We start from the raw sequence: 22,877 nt of genomic DNA, 5'->3' as shown, positions 1-22,877 counted from the left end.
AGAGTGGAAGTACTGGAAAATAATGCAGAAATTGCAACTATGGAGCTAGAATGTGAGCAGGATGCCTTAGCTTGGTTTGAGCTTAAAGACAAGGAACACTCATCACATTTTAGAGGAGTTGCGGAAAGTTATGGCAGCACAGAATCTGACCTCAGAACGGAATTGGTAAAGACTATAGCAGCCTTTTGGAGTAAAGAATCATGGAAGTGGAAATAGATCAAGCTTATATAGACTGAATTCGACATATGCAGAACAAAAGGTCTACCCAGAGATATTATTGTCCATTTTGTAAAGAAAACTACAAGGGATTCAATTCTCCAGAAATACTATAAAACTAAATTGAAGATGGTGGGCAAAGAGATTGTCATGAAAGAAATTCCGGGAAGATTTCTGAGGAAAAGGAGAGATTATGCATTTTTAACAACAATCCTGAAACAGAAAAAGATCATGTTTAGATGGGAATTCCCAGAAGGTGTGGTCTTCTCTTACAGAGAACAGAGATTTAAGTTGAACTCGGTTAAAAAAGCAAGAGAGTTCCTTCAAACTTATGGAAAAGATTGGACAGACCTACAACCTTATACAACCTGATGTATAAGAAGAGGACAGCACTCAGGGTGCGACAGGTGGAAATTAAGAATGTACTTTAATCTTATATTTTCTAAAAAATGGAGTATAAATTTTTAACTTGGAACATTAATGGGGTGAATGATCCTCAAAAGAGAAAGAAAATATTTTACTATTTACAAAAATTGAAACAAGATATAATATGCTTACAAGAAACTCATATTAAGAAAGAAGATACCAAATATTTAATTAATAAAAAATTAGGTGAAGAGTTTATAACTGCAAGCCGAAAAAAGAAAATGGAGTAGTTTTATATATTAAGCCACATTTGGGACTGGAATTGGTATTGTCAGATGAACAAGGTCATTTTGTGGGAGTTAAAATTACACCGAATGGTGTATCAACATTGATTTTAGGGGTTTATGCACCTAATGACCACAAAGCAGAATCTTATGAGGATCTCTTATCCAAACTCGTGGATCTAACTTTTGACAGTTGGTGTTTAATAGGAGATTGGAATGGGGTGATTGCACTTTAAACTGACAGAATATCAGAGAAAAGCGTAATAAAGGGAAATTACCTAAAAGTTTTTTTGAATTGATGGACAATTTGGCTTTAGTAGATGTATGGAGAGATAAAAATGGAAATTCAGAAGAATATACATATTTTTCAGAAAGACATAAATCTTTTTCAAGGATTGATATGATTTTGACAACTAAAGAGCTTGCTACAAATACTGGCAAAATACAAGTTCTACCAAGATCATTTTCGGACCATAACCCTATATCTATGTCATATGTGAAAAGAAACACTACTGTTAGATGGAGACTGAATGAAATGTTATTTCAAAATAGAAGTATTGTAGATGACACTAAAAACAAATTGAGAGAATTTTTTGAATTGAATCTGGACAAAGGAACAAATATCCGAACAGTATGGGATGCAAGTAAGGCCTATATGAGAGGTTATTTTATACAACAAAACACGCAACTGAAAAAGAAAAGAGAAGAGAAGGTACAAAATATTATAAAACAGATAAAGGAGAAAGAAGAATTCCTAAAGAAAAAACCAGGAAAGGTAAGTGTCCTCTGACAGATTAAATTATTCCAACAACAATTGTCGATGTTAACAGTTCAGGATATGCAAAAAAAATTAAACTTTGTAAAACAAAGAAATTTTTAATTTGCTAATAAACCAGGAAGATGGTTGGCCTATAAACTTAGAAAGGAAAAAGAAAACAATTGTGAAAATAAGTGAAAGTGGATTAGAATTAACCGATAATGTGGCAATTCAGAAAGCCTTTTATCAATATTATTCAAATTTGTATAAAGGACAGGATATCTCCCCAGAATTAATGGATAAATATATTCATAAACAAAATTTACCAAAAATTACTAGGGAACAAAAACAAATGATGAATGGCCCAATAACAATAAATGAAATGGTGGAAGCAATAAAAAAAATTAAATTGGGAAAAACTCCAGGACCAGATGGAATATCAGGATTATATTATAAGAAGTGTAAAGAAGAAATTTTACAACCGTTGAAAAATACGATGAACAGTATTTTAGAAAAGAGGGAGATACCGGAAACATGGAAAATAGCATATATAACATTGATACCTAAAAAAGGACAGGATTTAACCTCGACAAAAAACTACAGACCAATCTCATTATTAAACAATGACTGTAAGATATTTGCAACAATTTTGGCAGAAAGGCTCAAGAAAATATTGCAGGAGTTTGTATATGAGGACCAAAGTGGTTTCTTACCAAGGAGACAGATGAGAGATAATGTAAGAACGGTCTTGAATGTGGTGGAATATTTGGAAAAGCACGCAGAAAAACAAGCAGCTCTGATCTTTTTAGATGCAGAGAAAGCATTTGATAATCAACTGGAAATTTTTAATTAACACTTTAGAACTGGATTTTGGAGAAAACTTTATAAAATCGGTGAAATCGGTATATACCAATCAAATAATTATAAATGGGGATTTGACTAAACCTTGAGTGATACAAAGAGGAACAAGACAAGGTTGCCCATTGTCACCACTACTGTTTATGTTGGTTTTAGAATTATTGAACAGAGATATAAGACAAGATGATTGAACTTCAGGAATAAAGATTAAAAAGGAGAAATATAAGCTGAGGGCTTTTGCAGAAGACTTGGTGTTTATGTTGGAAGAACCTTTAAAGGGAATTGAAATTTTAATGAAAAAATTTAAAAAAATTTGGAGCAGTGGCAGGGTTCACAGTTAATAAACAGAAAACAAAATTTTTAACGAAGAATACGAATGTTCAAGAAAAAAAACGTTGATGGATAAGACTGGCTTCCAAACTGAAAAGAACGTAAAATATTTGAGAGTCCTTTTGACAAATATGAATTGTATGCTTTTTCAAAATAACTATGTTAAAGTGTGGAATGAAATTAAACAAGACCTATTAAAATGGGGAAAATTACAATTATCACTTTTGCGAAGAATTGCAACCATCAAAATGAATGTATTACCTAGAATGTTATTTTTGTTTCAAATGATACCCATTATTGCATTGGATTTACCTTTTAAGTAGCGGCAGGGAGATATAACAAAGTTTATATGGCAAGCAAAAAAACCAAGAGTTAAAATAAAAATTTTACAAGATACAAAGGAAAGAGGTGGCTTGGGATTACTAGATTTTAAAACCTATTTTTCTGCCTGCTGCTTGATGTGGATGAAGGAATGGGTGATGTTGAAAAATAGAACACTTTTAGAACTAGAAGGACATGAATTGGGATACGGGTGGCATGGTTATTTGTGGTATGATAAAACAAAAGTGAATGTAGATTTTAATAATCACTATATAAGAAAGGCTGTATTAAGAATTTGGACTAAATATAAATTAAGGTTCTATCAAAAAATACCACGTTGGATATCTTCACAAGAAGCAATGCATAGAAGAGAATTTAATAGCATGCATAAATGGATAAGATATAATGATTTACTGGAACTGTCACAAGGGGAATATAAGTTAAAATCAAGGGAAAGCTTTTTGGAATAAGGTCATGTATGTCAGTGGTTTTCATATTTGCAAATTAAAGAAAGGTTTAAAATAGATGAGAAAAATGGTGGATTTGAACAAACAGAATCTGAGTTTGAAACAGCACTGTGTACAAATGATGGACATGTTATTGCTAAACTGTATAAATTACTGTTAAGGTATGAGACAGAGAATGAACAAGTAAAAGATCGTATGATAAAATGGGCACAAAATGTTGGTCATAATATATCAGTGGAAGAGTGGGAAAGTATGTGGGGAAAAGATTTAAAATTTACTTTATATACAAGTCTTAAAGATAATTTTTATAAGATGATGTATAGATGGTATATGCCACCTTTTAAATTGTCTAAAATGTATAAAGTGTTTCTGGAAAATGTTGGAAATGTGAAGATCAAGAGGGAACATTTTATCATTTATGGTGGACTTGTAAAAAAGCTAAAACATTTTGTAAACGAATACAGTCTTCTTTGTTGTTTATTCTTTCAGTCGCTTCTGACTCTTCATGACTTCATGGACCAGCCCGCGCCAGAGCTTCCTGTCGGCCGTCGCCACCCCCAGCTCCCCCAAGGTCGAGTCCGTCACCTGCAGAATATCATCCATCCATCTTGCCCTTGGTCGGCTCCTCTTCCTTTTGCCTTCCACTTTCCCTAGCATCATCAGCATCTTCTCCAGGGTATCCTGTCTTCTCATTATGTGGCCAAAATACTTCAGTTTTGCCTTTAATATCCTTCCCTCAAGTGAGCAGCCTGGCTTTATTTCCTAAAGACTACTATAGAATTAAAGCCGGAAACTTTTTTATCGGGACTAACAGATAAACACGTAAAAGAGAAGGGGGGAACCCTCTTTCTCTACATGACAACGGCTGCAAGGTTATAGTATGCACAAAAGTGGAAGAATGAAACAATACCAGCTGTGAGCAGGTGGATCATGAAAATGATGGAGCTGGCAGAGATGGCAAAACTTCCTATTATAATTAAAGAAGGATCAGCAACTAAATTTGTTAGATTGGAAACCTTTTATAGAATTTGTACAAGAAATAGAGAAAAATGATATCTATGTATGTGGATTTTGAATTTTGAGATGGTTCTCTTTGTTGTTAAAATTAGGAGAGAAATGAGATAATGTCTGTGAACTGAATGTATGATATACAAGTAAAATCAGAACTAGAGAATAATAAGCATTTGTTGTGTAAGGGGAGCCAAAGGTAGATATCTTACAATCTTAAGAGATATTTTAGTGTATGTGTATTGTGTGTTTATGTTGTTGTGTTTTTTCTTTAAAAAATAAATACATAATTATATATATATAAAAAGAAGAGTGTGTGATGGATTGCTTTAACCCAGAGAGCATAAGCCACCCAGAGATTTGTTGCATGCCCTCTGTAAATAAGAAAGGAGTTGTAAAAGAATACTGCGTCTGTTAATTTCATGGGATATTGTGCAGTTGAGGTGTGCTGTGTCCCACATCAAATAAGATTTCCTGGCTTGGGTGCTAAAATCTTGGGACAGCCCTGCCTCGCCAAGGAGATGCTGACAAGGAAAGCAGAGGGCCTGACTTGAAACATACCAGTTTCCCAAGCTGCTCTCATTCTCTTTCTTTCTCACACCCACACACACCCCCACTTGTTTGTGATCTAGGCACATCTATTGCTGTCACAATTATAGAGACAAGGAAATTCGCAACTAACTTCGGTGCAAGAACTTTTTAAATTTTTTAATGAAAAAGAAAAAGCCAGGATTGCGCAAAAGCAAATTATTGTTTTATTATTTGTATATACATTGGAAGGACAGATACTGAAGCTGAAGCTGAAATATTTTGGCCACCTAATGTGAAGAGGAAACTCTCTGGAAAAGACCCTGATGCTGGGAAAGACTGAAGGCAAAAGGAGAAGGGGACGGCAGAGGATGAGATGGCTAGATAGCATCACCAATGCAATGAATATGGACTTGAGCACGCTCCGAGAGAGAGCGGAGGACAGGAAGGCCTGGCGTGCTATGGTCCATGGGGTCATGAAGAGTTGGACACGACTGAACGAATGAACAACAACCAATATACAAAATATTATTTTGAAAATATATTTGGAAATATATTCTTAAAGGCTCTGACTATCTTTATGAGCAAAGGGATAATGTATCGCCTCCTTCCGCAACGTTCTGCTCTCCAGATGTATTGGACAACAACTTCCGCAGGCAGAATATTTCAAATGGAAGACGTCACCTGGATCCCACATTCTACAAATGGATGAGGCAGAGCGATTGCACAGTAAAAGCCTCCTCTGGAAGCACAACAGGTTATGATTAACTTCATTAATCATAACCTGTTGTGGGACTAAACCATGACCTGCTTCCTTGAGACCTCAGGTATCATTAATCAACTGAAATCCAGATGCCTCAATAATTGTCATTTCTATGAATCTTATACTGGCAAACATTTAAAAAGACTTTGGCAATCAGGTCTGGAGGCTTGTAACACAGCGCACTGATAGAATTGTGTGCACCCTCGCAAGGAGCAGGAGGGACGATTTTTCAAAATGTTTTCTCAACCTAGAAATGTGGTGCAAACCAGATCTGATGAAATTGTGCCATACTGCAGCCAAGTGTCTGATTTCAGACTCAGTGGGCTCGCTGGACCATTGTATAGAACTGCGAAGGCATTGATAACAGGAGCTGCAGGCTACTTTGGATACCACCTGAGCTGTGCCCTCACCAATGAAGGAATTAGTGTTGTTTTGTTCGACAGACAGAAGCTTAAGTGGGAAATTCCCAACAGAGCTGTCTTCATCCAGGTAAGATAAACAACAATTCATTTATTTCAAGCATCATTGCTGCAGGGTGATAGTACTTGTAGTTCAACACATCTGGCTTCCAGAGTAGTTTACCAATATCAGTAGTAAGGCACTTCTTGTCCTTGGCTTAAAAAGTAGGAAAAGGGAGGAGGAAAGCAACAAGCTACTAGTCCTTAAAGTTTCAGTTCTGATTGTGACCAGCTGGGATGGGAACAGTTCAGGTGGCCTGATGGAGGGCATCTATACACCAGCCTAAAATCTTGCATTTAAAACGGGGCTTTCTGCTTCCGTTTTAAATGCAGGATCACAACGACTCCCTTTTTCACCCGCTTCCTTTTCCCCCTCCCCTCTCACCCTCCTTCTCCCCATATCTGAGTCTTCCATGATCTTTCATTGATCTTGCTCCTCTTTTACTCTTTTCATGGAGGGAACTCAAGCAAAATGCAAAGGGGTAATTTGATAGCTCATTATCTGTGATCTATTTAAAAATGGAAGAAAGGGCATTTAGTGCAGGAGACGCCTTGGAGGTTCACGGTGTCGTGTAAAGAGCCTTCCATTAAGGAGCAATCTCAATCACAGAATAAAAGCTCCGTGTGAACAAAGCCGGAATCTCTGCCAAAGGTGGCCAATCTCTCAGGAGAGGCTATCGAATGGCCCTGCTTCTCTTTTCTCCTTCTGCGTTGCAGCCTGATGGAATCTGAGTCTCGTTCCTATATCTGCACCATGGGGGTGTCTCCATGAGTGATTTACTCCGAGCTGGCTGAGTTTGGAGGTCGTTAGGGATACATTACGTTGTGGCCATCCAGCAGCCACCCTGGAGTTTATCATAGAAAAAACAGATTTCCTGAGACTGCTTAAAGTCCGACTCTTTTCTTTACTTTGGGTTCTCCTCGGTATAGTTGCCGTGTGCCCCAACCCCCACATTGACCTTAGGTATGCTAGCCTTGCCCAGGGGTGTCCTTTCACCGTGACTCCAGTCAAGAGGTATTTCCTGTCACTCCACAATTTAGTGTCTACTCAGAAGTAACTCCCATTGTGGTCAATGAGGGTTGTTCCTGAAATGCAGGTGCATCTGGAACTTCAGGGTAAAGGAGAAACGGGGGGAGAGCTGGGGGGGGGAGCCTCTCTTATTGGTTGAGCAGCCCCTGTCAGTCAGATGACTTTCACTCCAATCCTCACCCCCACCCAGAAGTATGTTCTGAGAAGTGATTTTTACTGGTGCAGAGCACTCGCTTGTGGAGCCCTGCATGAACCACATTGCAGCAAAGCTGATTCTTTTTTTTTTAAAGATCCTATACTCTTCCATTCACTTCTCCTTCCATTGTTGTGGAAACACCCCCCAGGAAAATCTGCTGAGCTTTTGCCTGACATGCAGATGTTATAGGCGCAGAACCTCTCCAGAACAGAGATGGTGACCCTAAGCTCACAGGGACTGGTTGTGATGAGTGACCCTAAAAAGAGGCCTTGTGCAGATGTATTATTAAACTGACATCTGTAATACGGACATAACGTACAAGCCTACCATTCAGATTTGTTGCAAGAAAGATTGGGATGATTTATGTAAAGCTCTGCAACTGCTTCCAGTAAGTGCTTAGTAGAGCTTATTATATTTTAAGTGCTTATTACAGCATGAATTAATGATAAATGGTAAATATTTTGTTGCACATACATTGCAGGGTGATGTAAGAGATTATGATGCCATTTTCAGAGCCTGTGAAGGGGTGGACTGTGTTTTCCATGCAGCATCATATGGTATGTCAGGATTGGAGCAAGTGAGTCAACATACAGTTTCGTGAGTTTGGAAGAAGTGCCTGGTTCCTTCTTAGCTTGATCCATAGTGGAATATAATATGCTAGCACAGGGTCGAACTACACATGACACGGGAGATCCCTGTTCAGATTTCTCTAATATCTTTTCTTAGAGTTTAAAAACAGCTGTATGAGGAGGGAGGGACTGTCTTGGGGCAACAGGGGACGGGTGTTTAACCCATTCAATTTACACTGTTTTCCTGACTGAATGACATCTCTGCATAAATCAGAGGCTAAATTACATGTTACATTAAGCGTGGGTGCGCGTGCATCGACCTCTTAATTTAGAGGTGCCCAGATAGTGACAAATCAGACCCAGGTTTACTTACAAGGAGTATTTTATTGAGTAACTTACAGCACACAGGCATACCCAATGGTTGGATCAGACAGCTTCTCTGAACCCAGAGCCATGGGGTACAATGGGTTTTATACCATACATTGTAGCAATGAGGCAGCATGACAGCAGCAAGCACCCCCTAGCGTTCATTCCCAGCACAGACTAACAGCGTTTGGTTCTCAGCACAGCCACCTGCAGCTTTAAGGTAAACAACCTTCGCTTCCCAGGCAGATAAGACTCTCTCAGGCTCATTCGTATGGAATGTGCTTGGACCCACTGCTATCAGCCCTTTGACTCATCTTCACATGCTCAGAGGCTTACTAGCAAGGAAATGGCACCCATAACCAACTCAAGCAAGGCATTATGGATCTCTAGGCCCCTCTAACACTACAGGTGACTTGGTTACACTCCTGGGGCCAATACAGTAGTTTAGTTTTAATTTGTTAATAGCAGCTTCCTTCCAGGATGTTGAGGACATTTTGGACAGGACCCTAGTATGCCAGGGGAAGAATTAAACCAGAGGTAGGCAACACTTTGGGGCTATGGGCACATTTGGCCATTTAAAAACTGTCATGGGCACCACCACAAAATGGCTGCCTGGGGGTATGGCAAAGGAGAAGTTAGCCTGCCGAAAAGGCTGAGTACAAGGCAGAGGTGGGATCTGAGCCCCAGCACACTAAACAACTCCTTTGAACCCACAGTTTTCATCAACAACAGAAACCTATTTCACAGCAATCTTAGTTGCCAATAAGAAATATGTTCAGGCTTTTTTAAGGAGTGAAAGTGGCAGGGCACCTACCTAGGCTGGTGCCCAGAAAGGTGCCCATGGGCATGCCAGTGCCTACTCCTGAATTAAAGTCAATGCATGCTGTGGTACCTGTCTGGATCAGGGCCCTCTACAGCTGCTATTTTTTAAGAAAAGAAAAAGCAATAACACGCATACACAAATGCATTTAATGTAACATGCAGTTTGCCCTGATTGTTACCCCTGCTGGGGAAAAGGGGACAGGTGCCTATACTCAACCTGCCTTTTTTGTCTACAGCTGTCTTTTCACCCTTAAAGCTGATTTTCAGTTGGGAAAATAGTGTGCATGGAAAGGGTTAACCCCACTCCCTTACCCTGACCCTTCTGAGCTTCTGTTCTGTCTGTTGTTTTTAAGCGGCATCAGGATGTGTGATTGTAGCTTGACCCTGAGGTTGTGTGTGTGTGTGTATCCTGCCTTTCTATTACAGTAATCAAAGCAGCTAACATAATTAAAAACACACACATGATATAAAACTCACATAACCCTGCACAAAAATGCATACAAAAAAACTTCTTAAGAACAACCAATCTAAAAAAGCAGCAGCAGATAAAAGTGATATACAAGTTTAATTATTCATGTGTTATACCAATATGTTACAGGCTGCTCTCTCCCTGTGACCATTGAGTATTCTGGGTGAGCAGAAATGGAATCAATCAAATCCTAGATATGGCAAGGATGGGTGTGACAGCGCAGTAAGGGGAAAAAAGGTACTCCACACATGCCCAGAGGCACTCTGACTTCCAAGCACTCTGCAGTTGTTAAGGGGGGGCGGAAGTATCACCCTCTATAGGAGATAGTGGTTCCAGAGTCCAATAACAGATTCTGGAGCCTGACATTGAAGACTTTAACTTCTGGAGGACACTTCTCTTGTTCTTTCTGGACAAGTGATGTTTTCATATCAAACCGACTGGAAAATATAATTCCACTGAGATTTACAGGAAAAAGCCTTTCAAGTTCTTTCCCCACCCTGTGTTAACTGTAACTCTAGTTCTGACAAAATAGTTTAGGCTTTGAATTATTTCAGCTTGCTCAGTAATTATAAGTCGGACACATTAACAGTCTCTTTGCTTCTATAGCTAGACAAGAAAGAAGAAATTGAGTCGATAAATGTTGGTGGAACCAAAGTAGTCATCAACGGTAGGTTGCAACTAGATTTTCTTCTTGGTGCCGATCCACAGTGGCCTTCCTTCTTCTGAAGGTCCGGGAAGCCTGCTCTAGAATCTTCTACAGGACAAGGATTTGTGAAAGGCACGGCTGCCCTCTTCTTTGATAACAGGGTGATTAGGACTAGCAGAGGCAAACTAAGTGGTTACTGAGGAAAGCAATATTCTATTATATCCCCCCAAATCTGTTAGGATTTAGTACTTTTTATAATACATACACACATTGAGGCAGGGGTGGAAACCCCTTTTTCTGTTGAGGGATGCATCAAGGGTAGGCATGGTTGGGCACTTGCTGAGGGCCCACACCCCAGCAGGGGCCCACTGACTACAGTCCCCTGGGCTTGCTCCTGCTCTTCACCATTCCAACCTGACTGTTCACCTGACTCTCACTCTGGCCCAGCCAACGGTGGTGGTGAGAAGGAGGAACAGTAGATGCCACAGCCTACTTGATCATTGGCTCTCTGCCTGGTAACAGTGATGAGGAAGAGGAGGAGGAGCAGGGGTTGGTGACAATGGTGGTTGAAAGGTAGACTCACTAAAGGAGGGGGCCCATTAAGCATGTCTTGCCCAAGGACCCCGCAAAACCTGGGGCCAGCACTGGCTACATTCCTTGATCTTTATCTGTCAGGGACCATACAATATGGTGGTCCCTCACACCTGGGGCGACTAGGTGATTTGTTAAATACAAGGCTGATTTAGCTGGAGATGGTGGGTTTTGAACCTGAGACGGCCAGTATGCAAGGGAATTTTCTTACCACTTACCATTGGCCTCTCCTTGTATAATGTGCGTATAAACAAACAGGCACTGTAATATGTGATTTCCTTTATTATCCTAACTCTGCCATTTTTAAGTGGGCCTCCCACAATGTGTCAGTGGGACATCAAGGAATTTTTTGCAACATCAGGGACATCTTGTCATGTTATTACATGTGGAATTGATAAGCGGGTCAGTGGTGCTTAGAGGCCATTATAACCCCAATTTCTGTTTTTTAAAATGTGGATGATAAACAAATTAAAAAATGCTAGCTATTATCACCCCAGTCCACATACAGAAGCAAACGTATACATAGGCAGCCAGAATATATCTGGAGGTGCACTTGCATCCACATTTCTATTTATTCATTAATTTAATTTACTTATTTCTAAAACACATACGTTAACATTTATAGCAGGATGCATCTTTTAGTGAGGACGTACATCCCCATCTAGTTGTTGCGCACAATTAGTTTTGCATGAATAGAGAGGAATCATGGCCAACACTTGTACAGAACAATTTACCCCCATTCGTTGGTGGCAGTGGCCCCTTTAATTTGTAAAGCATGCCTTATTCAAGGAATTTTTGGTGCCTTGAAGCATCCTGTGTTTTTCCTCACATATGGATTTCTGAAACTGAAGGTAGGTCTCACCGAGGATTATTTTTCCAAATCTCAGTTCTGCCGTGTACATATATATACACATAGATATACAAACGTTGGGCTCAATACAAATTTAGTCACACTTAGAGCAGACCCACTGAAATCAATGGCCCCTAAGTTAGTCATGACCATCTGAAGTCCCATTGATTTCAATGGGTCTACTCTACATATGACTAAATCTTGATTGAACCCTCTGTCATTGATAAGACAGAGCTCTGAAATACAAATAGACCATCAAGGATGGTCCATTTGTATGGTCCATCCTACGAGGATGGCCTTGTAGGCCCCTTCCAACCCTACTGTTCTATCATCAAAAAGCACAGAAAGACACTCATATTCAGCCACCATAGACTTCATCGTTGTTTTTCAATCTTATATTTCATTTCAATATAGTCTGCAAAAAAAGAAATGTTTCCAGACTGATATATACCAGTTCGGTGAATGTCATATGCAGAGAACATCCTATCACAGATGGAGATGAGGAAACAGTGCCGTATTTGTCAGTGGAGAAGGTATTTGGGACAGAATTATATCACAGGGTCTCTGAAGATGTACTCTTCCAAGAACTTAAAACAGAAAGCAGAATATTCTAGCAGATTTATTCATTTAAAATTATTTCTATCCCATTCATCCTCTCTAAGGAGATCAGAGTGGCATACACTAAAAACAATATTAAAAAATATCAATCATAACGTTTACAACAGTGGGGGCTGGTGGCTTCAATGTCATTGGGGCAGTGCATCACCTTGGATAGCTTCTTTAGAGTTCTGACTGAAACCCAGAGTGGATGAGCCACCAGCCTCCACTGATTTACAATGGCCCAAACATCTAGATTGCCTTCCTGTGTTCATATGACTCTGTTCTCTCGGATCAACTTCTCCTTATTAGTAACAAGCAAAATGTCCATCATTATTGGAGAAGAGCCTCCATGTTGCTCAAAGAAGCATTGTCCTTCATCCGAGCCTTCCCACAGCAAAGGAAGGATACCTTCTTTTCTTGGCACTGGTGTAGCACTGCTGCAATACAGCCACTTGCCTTCTCCATTTGGCCCCTCTGCTGGTGTTAGTGCGCCCTCTAGAAGACAGGAGGACAAATTGCACTGGAAGGGCAATGCAACTAAACAACGGGAATTTGGGGTGGGGTGGAGGGATGCATTCTATGAGAAGCATTTCCAGGGGGAAAATGTCTTACAACCTTTGACTCAATTTCCCCTAGAGCGTTATGTGTGACGTTCCCTGTTCTCTGTCATCTAATGACCTATGGGTTACTATTTATGAAGGGCCTAAAGAGAGATTAGATGCTTAGTGGTGCCATCAGGGTAAGACTTTCGGGCAGAAATCCAGGGCTCCACTTAGCAGAAAGTGCAGGAGGGCCCCCGAACACAGAAGGGCTGGGTTACCACATCTTGAAAGATGTGGGTTTGCATAGTATTGTATGGTATTGCTGCCTACTTATTAGAAAGGCAATTTAGCAGCGTGAGGCAAAGCAGAATGAGCGTTCACCAGTTGCATATTCACACAAAAGCTAAAAAAGAGAGAACATACCTTCTTTGGTTAGAAAAAGATACAATGGTTTACTTGTGAGTATTCTTGCATTAAAATATGCAGGCACAGCTTACAGTTTGAAAGAAGAGTTTGTTCAGTCCATTCCTCTGTGTTCAGGCAGGACAGAGAGCGCACATGTCCTCCCAGCAATGGAGGAAAGCGGGGGGCTGGAGGGGGAGAAGCAGAAAGAAGAAAACAGGAAGCCACATGTAGACTATAGAGTTCCTAAGTCTAGCTATGCCCCCAAAGTCTCATTCATTAACTGGCTAAATGCCAAACTGCCCCCTTCCTACAACTTGCAGATGAGGTTGCAATATTCCCAACAAAACAGTGGGTCACTGAAAGTCCAAAATCTAAAATGACCCACTCTCCCTGCTACAGATGCCTTACCCCGGAGCAGGGCAGTCATGACTTGCAGTTCATAGGAAAATGAGAAATACATAAATACTCTGCTGATTTGGTGATCTACTTGGCTTGAGTGAACCTTAGACTTACACGCTCCCACTTGTAAGATTCAATTCAATTCACTTCTTCTTGTTTAGTGCAAACCATTTAATGTTCGCCATTACATCTGAAACTAGAAACTATAGTTTGCACTTGCTTTTTCAGTTCAAGAACTGATGATGGTTTAGAGAGCAAACACAACCATAGTTTGCTGGCTCAGATAAAATGGTGAAGTCGAGATTCTGTTAAACACTTTGCTGTTTACCTTATTGACTCAATTTCCATGATTAAACAACCCATAGGTTGCTCGCACCCACTCACCTGTTTTGCCAAACAGCCCAGGAATGCCTTCTTCCTGGGTTGTTCTCCATGACGTCTGAACCTGGAACTCTGGATTGTTGAGGGAGAAAACCCAGAATTTTAACCCATGGTTTGTTCTTGGGTTGTTCTGCAAAGTGGAAACTGGCGAGTGGGTGGGAACCAGCCGACTAACTTGCTCCTGAACATTCCCAAAGAACTTGCGGTTTAACAAGCCATGTTTAATCCTGCAAACTGGGTCATCACATCCAAGTACACATGGTGAAGATAAGGCCCATTACTCTGCAGTATGTTCCCAGTCCTAGAGGATTCAGAAAGTTATCTCTGAACCAACCCATTGAATCAGTATTTATACACGACCTGCACCATGACTGAAATAGGAAAAAAAGACATGCTATTTACAGGATGAGTTACAACTCATATTGATGTTCCTTTTTTCTTTTTTAGGAGAAAGACCATTATTCCAGATGCAAAGCAATTGCAGATCAAATGATATTGGCTGCTAATGGGACTCCACTTGAAGGTATGTTTGTTTATTTGTTTATTTATTTATTAGATTTATTAGCTGCCCATCTGGCTGGCTACCTGGCCACTCTAGGCGGCATACAATACAAATAACACAAAATACAACAAATTTACATGATCAACTAAACAACATTGCTCTAAAAAACCCTATCCCACCCCAAACACCCACCTGAACAGGAAGATTTTCAAAGCCCAGCGGAAGCTCATCAAAGAGGGGGCATGGTGGAGGTCACTAGGGAGAGAATTCCACAGGGTGGGGGCCACCATAGAAAAGGCCCTCTCCCTAGTCCTCACCAGCCTAGCTGTCCCAGCTGATGGGACAGACAGAAGGCCGTCGAAGATCAATGTCGTTGAGCAGCATCCCTGGTGTTGCTGGAGGTGCTCTTTAAGATAGACTGGGCTGGAATCATATAGGGTTTTAAAGGTCAATACCAACACCTTGAATTGGGCCCAGAAAACAACTGGTAACCAGTGCAACTCCTCACTGATGGCTGCCTTTAATCAGGTGAGCCGCTGTGTTCTGCACCAGCTGTAACTTCTGAACCATCTTCAAGGGCAGCCCCACATAGAGTGCACTACAGTAGTCCAGGCAACTGTCGTTTCTGCTTCTGCATGACAGGCTTTATATATTATGATTATTGTCAAATGGAAAGTAACCAGAGCTTAGTCCTCACTAGTTTCCATGTCAAGGCCCAGGCTTGGAGCATTTGGGTTAATAATAAACAGATCAGAGGGATCTTGGGCCCTTGGGGAAGGTGGACATCAACTCTTCTTCGCACAACATATCTATCTATCTATCTATCTATCTATCTATCTATCTATCTATCTATCTAAATTCATTTCTGTACCACCCAATAGCCGAAGCTCTCTGGGCAGTTCATAAAAATTAAAACCACAAAGCACAGCATAAAGAATATAAAATATGAAAGCTTAAAACCTAAAAAGCTTAAAATTACAGTTCAAGCAGAATAAAACAATTAGGAGATTTAAAATACAGATTTAAAACACCAGAGCTAAAAGACCAGTGCCCCATCTAAATGGCACTGCTTTCACCCTTCACTCGGTCGCAACTGTGCAGCATTGCAGCTGCGATTAGTTTCTGCAGTGATTTACTTGCGATTTACTGCAGTCTTCCCCAACAGACTCCACTGTGGAAATTGCCCTTTTTTTGCCGTTATATTTTAATGCGTAGCTGTGCAGGCCTGTGAGCGTGGGGGTGCGATGCTTCAGTGGCTGTTTTGTATTTTAGGGGTTCTGTTGTGTCTGTCCGTCCCTCATTAGGTAAAATGTGGGTGATCTGTGCTCCTTCATTTCCACGCCAGCTGTTTGGCAGTTCCCCAGCCTAAGACTCTTGCAATGGTTCGCACTCACAAGGTGCGAGAGGTACGTGCCTACCCATCACTCTGAAATGGTTGTCGGAGTGAAGTTGGTCCTGGACCTTCTGCTCCCCTGAGACACCCCCAGCCCCAGCCCTTGGGCACTGGCACCAAAGCAACCATTACGTAGATACAAGGCTGCAAAAATGTGCGGAAGTGTGATTAAATAAATGAAAATGCCTCTCCGTGCCTCTGTAACTGCGCAGCTGCGAAGGGCAGGGGGAGTAAAGGGGCATCACAGAGTGACACAAGCACTATGCACACCCACAACATGCCCACCACAAAATCCAAAGTTGGTTTGGGGAAGGGACACACAGCTCGCAACTGCGGAAAACCCGCAGCAAATAAAAAGCATCGCAGCAAAAACCTCTTTGGAAATCCACGTTTTCTGGGAAAAAGCCACAGGTGGCTGCGAAGTGGCAACTGCATCGTATGTCCCAAAGGACCTCAACTCACAGCCGCCCTGGAGTAAAAGGCTCATATAGATGTGGCCCTGGAAGCTAAAATGCTAAAATACTGGGAGAATAGAAAGGTCTTCACCTGGCACCAGAAGGAGTACAACGTAGGCACCAGGTGAACATCTCTAGGGAGCTCATTCCACAGCTGAGGTGCCACAGCAGAAAAGGCCCTCTTCCTGGTAGCTACCTAACTCACTTCCTTTGGCAGGGGCTCACAGAGAAGGACCTCTGACAATGAGAGCTAGCTCCCTCTTGGACTGAGAGGCAGATGTTGAGTAGCCACCTAGCCCTGAGAACATCTAAAAATATCTAAAGGTTATCTAAAGCTGCCAAATGCAGAAGTGCCTGTTTGTGGAATAGGGACTCCTCATGAGTAAAGATACTTGTGAGCAAGGCTATGCTCATAAGCAAATCATTTCTCAAGCGGTCTGCCGGTGTGCTCTGGGTGGCTCTCTGAAGGCTCCGGCTTAAACACTTTTAGATCTAGGAACAGAGTGCTGGAGCAACTTCTGTGCACCAACTCTCAGGTTCACGCCTTGTATTTCACTAATAACCCATCTCTTCCCTGGAACATGCTGTTCCTGTAGGGATGTTGGAGAAATCTGCCACGGACTCCAGTGAGGCCGGATTCTTTAGAATCTGGCCCCCCGGAGTCCGTGGTGGAACTGACTCCCCACCCCCCGAAATTCCCCCGGGACGGATCTTCCTGGTGGCGGCGGCTGCGGTAGCGGCTCCAGGTCGTCTTCCAGCCGCTGCGGCCACAAATGGTGGCCGTCATAGCGGCCTCCATTTGCATGCCTGCATTAGGCCGTGATAGGCTACGTAAGTATTTATGGAGCCTGTCATGGCAGAAGGCAGGGACGCAAATGGCGTAGTGCTTGCCATTTGCGTGCCTGCCTTTTGCCGTGATAGGCTACGTAAAAGGCAGGGACACAAATGGCGTAGCGGCATTGTGTCCCTGCCAAAATACGTACGTAGCCTATCATGGCAAAAGGCAGGCACGCAAATGGCGACCGCTATGACGGCCGCCATTTGCAGCTGCAGTGGCCCAGCAGTGGCCAGACGTCCAGCTGTGGCCAGCCCCAGCCGGTGGCTCCGTGGCCTTGCTGCAGAGCGGAGCTGGCTGGAGAGGATTCCGGGGAGAGGGACGGATCGCCTCCCCTCCCCGCCAGTGGACCCTGGCAGCAGACTGGTAAGTGGGATTCGTACATCCCTATGTTCCTGGACTGCCTACAGACCTTGTCTTTGGTACTGAGTCTCAATAATTTCCTCTGACCCCACACTGCTCCAAGCAGGTCATGAACACCCTGGAGCTCTGTTCCTGAATGTCTCACCACCACACCCTGTCTCATGTTCCAATGTCTCCAACCTGAAACAAAGACACAGTTCCCATAATACCTCCATCCTCACCCTCAGCATTTCAAAATACCCTTCGGCAACTTCAGTGAGCTAAATGGCCGGTTGCGTGCTGCATAGCACCTTAGAGGTTCATGCACATGCTGTCAGGCTTGATTCTGAGTGTATGGAGATAGTTAGCAGTTCAGATTCAGAAAGGGAAGTGAACAGCCAGACCCGGGGAGGCATCTTCCCCAGCCAGTTCAGATATGGAGAGGTGTGCTTCTCAGGAGGCTAGCACCCAGATGGCTGGGCCTGAAGCCCCCCGCCCCCCATGAGAATCCAGGAGGAGGAGGAGAGTGTGGGGCATGACCTGAGGGATGCTAGACTGCGGCGCAGAGCAAAGCGGGAAAAGTTAGAGGCAGAGCTCAGAGGGTCGACCCGGTAGGCGAGGCGTGAGGGTCAACGTAGGGGAGCATCACTGGATGGGAGGGGTTTCCCTCCCTACATTATTCTAGCCAGCAAGTCCCTGTTCAAACTGCTGGCAACATCGTAGCTCCCATTTGGATCCCCTGCTATTATTCCTTTGTAGCCTGAGAGCCTTTGGGGATTTGCATCTGTAATGAACCTGTTGATATTGAATTAAAGGCGTGAGACTGAAGCTGCTCTTCTTGTGTGGGTGCATGAGGAAGGTGGGGGCCAAGGGAAACGTGACACATGTATTTACATGGACATGCGCTAGATACGAGGTGCATCCATTTCCGCACATAGACACTTCTACAGACCCAGGGGTGGGAGCTAATCCCTGATAAATGACTGATAGACCAGCTCATGCTAAGAAAAGGAAGGGGTGTGTAGCTCAGTGGTACAGCACATGAGGAAGGTCCCATGTTCAATCCCTGACATCTCCAAGGAGCTTTCAAGAAAGACCCATGTTCGAAACTTTGGCTAAAATCCATCATAACTCCTTTTTAGAGTAGACCCATTGAAATGAATGGGACTTCAGTTAGTCCTGACTAACTTACATCCCATTCATTTCAATGGCCCTACTCTAAGGAGGATTTACGTTGGGTTTTACCCTTTGTGCCCATCAGCATAAGCAATGCTAGCTGGACCCATGGTCTCAGTTTGATATAAGGCAGCTTCCTTTGTTCCTAAAATATTTAAGGAGCCGTTTCTCCAAAGTCCTACTTGGAAAAGTGTATGTACCACTGCTCTTTTCAGCTTCTTAGGTGCCATTTCTGTGTTGCTTTGTCATGCAAAGTTATTTCATCAGGACTTCTGTTCTCTCCTAGGAGGCGATAAACTACGAACATGTGTTCTTCGCCCACCAGGCATCTACGGACCAGGAGAGCAAAGACATTTTCCACGTCTAATGGTATGCATTGCTTTATGAGCTCCGGGCGGCGGGGGGGGGGGGGGGATGCATTACACAAAACACTGGATCCAAATTTTTCCCCTTAGCTGAAATCTGAGTTTAAAAACAGTGGTGTCCTCACTGTTAAATGCACTGAAATCATAGAATCATAGCATAGTTGGGTTGGAAGGGACCCATAAGACCATCGAGTCCAACCCCCTGCTCAATGCAGGAATCCAAGTCAGAGCATCCCTGACAGATGGCTGTCCAACCTCATCTTGAATGCCTCCACTGTGGGAGAGCCCACCACCAACCTAGGTCATTGGTTCCATTGTTGTATTGCTCTAACAGTCAGGACGTTTTTCCTGATGTTCAGCCAGAATCTGGTTTCCTGTAACTTGAGCCCATGATGCGGTGTCCTGCACTCTGGGATGATCGAGAAGAGATTCTGGCCTTCCTCTCTGTGACAGCCTTTCAAGTACCTGAAGAGCGCTATCCTATCTCCCCTTAGTCTTCTCTTCTCAAGGCAAAACATGCCCAGTTCTTTCAGTCTCTCTTCTTCCTTTACCTCTCAATCCCTGTTTCTCTTCTCTGACTTTTCTATCTTTTTTCTGGTGGGGTTAGGGTTATTTGTGGAAAACTCAACGTTTTTCAGCCTCTTTTTTAAATTTTAAAGCCTTCTTCAAGGGCCTGTAATAATAATGATAATGATAATGATAGCAATGATAATAACATTATTACATTATTACATTATAAAAAATGTAGGCCTTCACAGTGTGTAGTGGTTTATGTTTTTAATGCTAAACTGTATGGACAGGCCTAGTTACAATGTGCATAAATATATGTGTGTGTTTTTTTAATGTACTCGTGTGTTGTCCTATATTATTCTTACAGCCCCATAAAGAAGGCCTTAAAGGCAAAAAGAAAAAAGGCCAAAACATGTTGGGCTTTCCACAAATAAAATCGTTGCATCCTGAGATGTTTCTTTCCTTCTGGAGCCTCCAGGTTTTTTGGCCTACAATTCCTACCAGCCCTAGCCAGCATAGCCAATGGTGAGACATGATGGGAGTTGTAGGCCAAAACATCTGGACATGTTGCCCACCTCCTGCACAAGGGGTTGTATCCAATAAGTTGCATCCATTGTTGGTCTTGTATCTATAGTAACACTGGATATAACCCCTGGACTGGATGATAATCTTGTTTCTGAGGGAACCTGGTCAGGCATTATCTTTCCATAAAACGTGTTTTAAAAATTAAATTGGAATTAAAATCAAATTTTTTTAAAAAAGGAAACTTCTAGCAATCTAGCAAAAAGGCAATACATCGTGTAGTTCAGTGGCTTTAGACCACATGTTAGTCTGCAGGGTGAGGGTTTTATTTTGTCAGTTTGTTCAGTACGGAGCGTTTGGGTTTATTTATTTCACTAACCCAGGAAGAAAAGACATAGAACTGTACATTCAGACATTTAAAATGTCAAATGATTTGGAAAGCATATTTTAAAGGCATCCTAAAGGCATGGTCTACCTTTGCAGCACTGTAAGGGGGTAGAAACCCAAAGTAGACTCTGCCACTTCAGCCCGTGGGGATCAGGGCCCTAGGGCATTGCGTGGGTACAGCACTTGTTGCAGGACTGCCGAAGTATCAGGCTGATTAAGTAATTCCTTGGCAAGGTGCTGCAACATTGCTTTGAAACTTCAAACAGTGTTGGATGATACTGATTATTTGGATCCATTCCAATCAGGTTTCAGACCTGGTTGTGGGATGAAAATAATGCTGGCCTGATCATCCTGGTTGATGACTTACACTGGGGAATAGATGGGGGAGTGCAACCCTGTTGGTTCTTCTGGTCCTCTCATTCAACACTGTTGACTGCGGTATCCTTCTGGATTGTTTATCATGGTATAAGAGAGGTTCCAGTCCTTCCTGGAAGAGTGGTCTCGGAAGGTGAAGCTGTGGGACTTCAGTTCCACCCATGGCCGTTAGCTTGTGGGGTGCTGCAAGGCTCCATCTTCTCCTCCATGCTTTTTAAGATCTCCATGAAACCAGAGGTTTGGGCTGAAGTGTCATCAGTATGTGGATGATACTCAGCTCTACTTCTCGTTTCCATTTTCATATCCCAGGGAGGTTGTGGAACTCTCGAACCACTGTCTGGAGCTGTTTGGGGGTGGATGAGGATGGACAAGCTGAGATTTAATCCAGACAAGATGGAGGTGCTATGGTTTTGGAAAACCAACTACTCTGGATCGAGGTTTACAAGTCCTCTTAGATGGGGTCGCACTCTCCCTAAAAGACCAAGTGCATAGTCTGGGGGTCCTCCTGGACTTTATGCGAACTGGGGACGCTCAGGTGGCTGCAATGTCCAGGAGTGTTTTACCAACTTACTGAGAGGACAGACTTTGCCTCAGTTATCCATGCACTAGTGATGCCCATTGTCCAGGCTAGACTACTGTAGCGTGCTGTACATGGGACTGCCTTTGAAGACATTGAGAAACTTTGGCTGGTCCAGAATGCGGTTGCCCAAGGGTTTGGTGGGAGTGAGGCAGTCAGATCGTATATTGCCTATACTGTAATGTCAGCTGCACTGGTTACTGGTGTGTTTCCAAGCCCAGTTTAAAGTAGTGGTTTTGACCTTTAGGGTGCAATCTTATTGGGTTAGGCGGCCGCCTCCAAACTCGGAGGTGGCAGCCTATCCAATGCAGGGCAGGAGAAGCGCGAAGGGGATCTTCCCCTCTGCGCTTCAGCCACCCTGCATTTGTGGCTGGACAGCCAATTTCAGCTGTCTAGCCGCGGGAAGGCGGAGCGGAGGAAGCGGCTGCCGGACAACACATAGGATGTGTCGTACTGGCATTTCCACCTTCCCCATCCCGGAACACCCCATTTTCACCGCTCCGCGCTCCTCTTCCGAGTGTGGAGTGCGGGGCCCTTCCACGCTGCCTGTGAGGCAGCGCAAGAAGCGGGGAAGGTCGGTTCTCAGGGAACCGACCTCGGTGTGTGGGCTGCAAGGTCAGTTCCCAGAAACCGACGTATCCTATGGCTGTCTAGCCACTGACTAGTGGCCATAGGATTGCTCCCTTAAAGCCTTAAACAGTTTGAGACCAAATTACTTGAAGGACTGCCTTCACTCATATCAGTTTGCCCACACTTCAAGCACAGCAACAGAGGCCCTTCTTACTTGCCCACCTTTGAGGGCAATTAGGCTGGCAAATACATAAGAGAGGGCCTTTTCACCAGTGGCCCCACAACTCTGGAGTGCATTGCCACCAGGAGTCTGTCAGGCCCTAAAACAGCAGGCTTCTAGAAAAGGCCTTTTAGGAGCACTTTCCCTTTTCTGCTACATAATGTCTAGGTGGTACTGTGCTATAGCTGAACAACACAATTATACAAGTAGCAAAATAGGTTTTCTTTCACTTTCAGATATAATATTCCATTCTCCCCATTCTAAAAACCCCCCAGGGAAGTGCTCTTAAAAAACAGAAGCAAAAGTGGAGGGTCATGACAACCATGAGTAAGGAATGACGAGCGCACAATAAATGTCTTGTTTAGAAAAGCTCTCTAATGATCAAGGGGCTGGAGCAGCTCCCCTATGAGGAAAAGTTATAATGTC

The 22,877-nt window shown here is 42.9% G+C and overlaps 1 protein-coding gene across 1 annotated transcript in view; it reads left to right on the top strand.

The window, feature by feature from the left end:
- Positions 1 to 6,132: 6,132 nt before the first annotated feature.
- The window catches only part of LOC146336592 (putative short-chain dehydrogenase/reductase family 42E member 2), a 34,745-nt gene continuing 18,000 nt past the window's right edge, over positions 6,133 to 22,877 (top strand). Inside the window, exons 1-6 of the mRNA XM_084817868.1 lie at positions 6,133 to 6,387; positions 8,064 to 8,159; positions 10,415 to 10,475; positions 12,310 to 12,428; positions 14,670 to 14,745; positions 19,212 to 19,294. Coding sequence (XP_084673994.1) covers positions 6,133 to 6,387; positions 8,064 to 8,159; positions 10,415 to 10,475; positions 12,310 to 12,428; positions 14,670 to 14,745; positions 19,212 to 19,294 — 690 coding nt within the window. The remainder of the gene's footprint in view (positions 6,388 to 8,063; positions 8,160 to 10,414; positions 10,476 to 12,309; positions 12,429 to 14,669; positions 14,746 to 19,211; positions 19,295 to 22,877) is intronic.

The sequence above is a fragment of the Heloderma suspectum genome, chromosome 12, assembly GCF_057233095.1.
Source record: "Heloderma suspectum isolate Gila_16-S chromosome 12, 16-S_ref, whole genome shotgun sequence".
NCBI lineage: Eukaryota > Metazoa > Chordata > Lepidosauria > Squamata > Helodermatidae > Heloderma > Heloderma suspectum.
This window is presented reverse-complemented; position numbering and strand designations above follow the sequence as displayed.